Source organism: Echinops telfairi, unplaced genomic scaffold, assembly GCF_000313985.2.
Source record: "Echinops telfairi isolate 266 unplaced genomic scaffold, ASM31398v2 ScPeMD7_70;HRSCAF=299, whole genome shotgun sequence".
Lineage (NCBI taxonomy): Eukaryota > Metazoa > Chordata > Mammalia > Afrosoricida > Tenrecidae > Echinops > Echinops telfairi.
The window spans coordinates 2,037,400-2,041,386 of record NW_022103968.1 but is presented as its reverse complement, the minus strand read 5'-3'; the positions used below and the strand labels follow the sequence as shown (position 1 = coordinate 2,041,386).

Sequence of the window (3,987 nt, the reverse complement as noted above, 5' to 3'; positions counted from 1 at the left end):
CCCCCCAGCTCGGTGCCCAACGATCGCCAGAAATACTTGATCCTGTGGAGCAGCTCCTGACCGCGTCCCCACGGCAGGCGCACGTGTGCTCTTGTCACTCTGTGTGTCACAAGGTCGTGCTAAATGTATGTTACATTTTTTTTCCACTGAAAATGGGATACAATAAACTTCTTGAAACCCCAGAAGAATTGGGTGTGAAGGGTGTCTCAGTGGTGGGGGATGCCCTGTAGTGATCCAGAAACGGACAGTCCTGCACGGGCGGCCCCAGGGCCAGGTGGTATCCAGCATGCACCACTGCCGATGCAGCCCAGCCGTGCTCATGACTTCCTGGTGGCTCTGGGAAGGACCAGGAGAGGCCTCTGGCTGCAGGAACTGGGGGCTCGCTCAGGGAGAGGGCTTCTCTCACTGTTGCAGCAGGCCCCCCACTCCCACCCACCCAAGACAGACTGGCCTGTGGATGCGACCAGGACAACTGTGGTGCAGAAGGGGTGGCCCTCTTTGGGCACTGGCCCTACCTCCTCCCGCCACGGTTCTCTGGACTTGGGGCGCCAGTGGCACCTGTTACCCCGAGTGCGCGGGGCTGTGAGAAGTTCATAGACACGTCAAATGGAAAGAGGGTGGCGTTTCCCCACCAGCTTTTTCAGTCCCCTTGTAGATTGCCCACGGTGTTGGTCCAGGTGCTGTGGGCTCCGTGACGCTGTGTGGAGGTGCTGGGGTCGAAGAGGAAGCCCTTCAGCGCCAGGCTGCCCTGCTCTGCCCGGCGGTGTCCCCCGGGGCGGTCAGGGAGCCCCTGGGGCGTGGCGGGTGCCCAGTTAGACGGGTGCTGAGAAGCACAAGAGCGTCTCCTTGTTTAAAAACTCAGGTTGCGTCACAAGTGAACTTCAAAATGCTGGTGAAAAATAGAATTCAAATTTCCCCCAACTTTTAGCCTTTGAAATGCAGAAACGAAAACAGATTTTGGTTGAAATCCCACTTGAGGATGCGAGGCCTCCTGTCAGGTGGTGCTGCCCCAGCGGGCCTCCCACTTCGAACTCTGCTCTGATGCCCAGGCGAGGAGTGGCTGTCAGCTGTTGCCCCACCTATTGCCATGCCCCATGCAAGAGACCATGGGACCACTGCTGACCAGGCCACAGAAGAGGGTGTGCGCAGGTGGGACCTGCTGCCACTGCCCACTGCTCCTGGTGCTGGGAGCCTCCCACCCGCCCACCCCTCCCTGACCTCTGCTATCGGCTGAATGTTGGTGGGTCTGTATCTGGTGCATGAAGTCCATGTGCACAGGGCATCCGGCTGTAGTCGCTTAGCAGTTCAGTCAAGCAGCCTGTTCAGAGAACGGAGTCTTGCTCTGCGGTTTGCTCACCTTGTCCAGCGCCTGCCTTAGAAGGGCCAGTGATGGTGGTCGGGCACCATCGTTCTTTTGGTCTCTGCCTAGCTCTGTGCTTGGTGCTGCAGATCGGCTGGTGGACTAAGCAGGACCTCGGACTTGGTTCAGTGGAGGGGCGAAGGCCCTCGAGGTGGATGGACACGGTGGCTGTGACAATGGCTCAAGCAAGAACAGTGTTGAGACGGCACAGTACCGGGCAGTGTTGGTTCCGGTGTGCTCTGGGTCACTATGGCTTTGAACAGGCCTGGTGGCACCTACCACCACTACAGTGTGAAGAGGCGGGTGGCTGTTGGCCTACCTGCGGCAGCTGCTGTATGTAACTGGGTGTCAAGTTCCCTGTTGGGCTGCATGGCTCCCAAGCCTCCTGTTTAAAAGGTGACTCCTGGACTGCTGGGTCCTGCAGAGCCGCCCTTGGACACTGGGGGGAGCCCCGGCCCTGCTCACAGCTGTCGCTGGGCCTCGGCTTGAGGGTCAGCGTGCCAGTCACCCACCTGCCCAGAGGAGCAAGCCCTCCCGTTGCTGTGTCCGTTTTTGCAGACGTGTTTATTCCATCCAGCGGAGGGGCTCGAGGTTGGGACTGTCTTTGAAGGAGCAGTAAGCAGGGTTTTATAATCAGGAGCCCCACTTCCAAGCACTGCACTCTTACCTTCCCATCACGAAAGTAAGTTTACCTGATTCCTGAAGAGACCCTGGTGCCTTGGGGTCATGTGGCCCTGGTAATCACCCCCCACCCCCCTTGGGGGATTATACAACAAGCCAACCAGATGTTAAAGGTTTAATTAAGATTTAAATAGACACCGTTTCTGATTTAATTTCTGTGGCAAAATCAGGTTTCTTAAAATTGAGGATTGGTACTTGCTGCTAAAATTAAAACCTCTCTCCCTAAAGATTCACGCAGGAGGCGTGTGTGGAGCGCCGTTTTCTCCACGCTTGGCGGGTGTTGGTTTCCAAGGAGGGGACCAGGTGAAGCCTGGTCTACCTGCTTCACCAAGACAGGCCGCTCCTCCCACTCCTCCCAAGACGGCTGTGGCCCTCCAGAAGGTCCATCCTGTGACTGCCCAAGCGGTGTGTACCGGGCCATGGCCACGGCGTCCCTCAGCATCACCCGGCTCTGTGACGGGCTGGGGGGGCTCACAGTGGAGGACGGGGAGTGGCTTGGGCTGACGCAGCGTGCAGGCGGAGTAGTCCTGGTAGCTGACCTCTTGCATTTACTTCTCCTGCATCGCAGGCACCTCACTGGGGTGCAGACACACTGACCACACTCCTGTGGAGGCTGGCTGTGTGCTGGTGGCTCAGGGATGCCGGGATCTGGGCCTGGGTGGGCACCAAGTTGTGGGGTGAGGTGGGTGGAGGTCCTGGCCCTACCACCATCCCTGGAGACGTCACCCTCGGCACATGAGTCCAAGTGACTTCCTGAGGGGTCCACTGCACACTGGCATTGTGGGACACGGGGTCCCTGTGGCTCGGGTGCTGTCCCCGAGTAAATCCACACATTCCAGTGGGTGCTGCCTGTCATGGGAACCACTTGCCTGTGGTACAGGCTGCCTGGCATGTACTACATGGACCCACCCATCCTCCCTGTACCTGTCACAGACGGGAAACCAAGGCGTGGCCTCCCATGCTGGTCCTGGAGGCCTCGACGTGGAGTCCCTGCAGTGGTAGGGGGAGCCAGGGTCAGTGTCCACACTGGGTGACTGTACCATGCCATGTCTGCTCCGGGCAAGCAGGCCTGGCATGCCCATCTCTCTCAAAGCTGGCAGCACCTGGGGACCCTCCATGCAGGGGGCACAGCTCTCTGGGCTCCACAGGGCCTGTCTGGCTGGTGACCAGAGGAGCCCATGCCAAGACACCACAGTCCTACTGTAAGGGGCATGTCCTTGCCCACCTGGGCCATACCCTGCTGGCTGGGAGCAGACCGTGCCAGCAAACGAGTCCATACTGGCCTACTGCCCAGGAGTCCATCCACGCTGCAGGCAGGCAGGAAGTCCTGGCAGTCTAGAGCCTTTGAAACCTGGTGGAATCTGGCTCTGCTTGACACATGGGGTCCTGGGAGCCCACCTGCGCCTCGGGCTGCCCCCTCTCCTGCTCTAGGGCAGTGTGAGGGCACTTGGGTCTGAGCCTCTGTCCAGTGGCCATCCGCCCTGGGGTGGTGGTGGTGGAGAATACTCCAGAAGGGGCTGCAGGGGGTGTGTGGACCTGCCTGTCATGCCCCACTGAATGGACGTGGGCGCCAGCTGCCTGCTGCACTACCAGAAGCTCCCCCCTGCAGTTGGGGGCGGGGGCCACAGTGTGATGCCCTTCTTGCGGGGACAGAGGCCCCAACTCTGGGCGGGGCTGCTCCCTGAAGCCTGCCTGCATACCAGTTCCGGACGGCGCCGGCCTTGGTCCCCTGATAGGAGAAGCTGCCGCCCAAGGCCGCCTGGCAGGTCCTGCAGGGTCCGAGCCGGCAGCCCTGCGCCGGCCTGGGATCCGCCACTTAGGCGCGGAGCCCGGGGGCGCTGACGGCGCGCGTCCACCAGAGGGCACTGCGCACCGCGCTCCGGCCGCGCCGCGCCGCCTGCAGGGACTGCCGCCTGTCAGGTGGTGCTGCCCCAGCGGGCCTCCCA

At 60.8% G+C, this 3,987-nt stretch overlaps 1 protein-coding gene across 1 annotated transcript in view; it reads left to right on the top strand.

Annotated features, from left to right (window-relative positions):
• The window catches only part of GLRX3 (glutaredoxin 3), a 42,845-nt gene that overhangs the window by 24,496 nt on the left and 14,362 nt on the right, over window positions 1-3,987 (top strand). Inside the window, exons 12-13 of the mRNA XM_045291375.1 lie at window positions 656-804; window positions 3,695-3,956. Of these exons, the coding sequence (XP_045147310.1) occupies window positions 656-804; window positions 3,695-3,956 (411 nt within the window). The remainder of the gene's footprint in view (window positions 1-655; window positions 805-3,694; window positions 3,957-3,987) is intronic.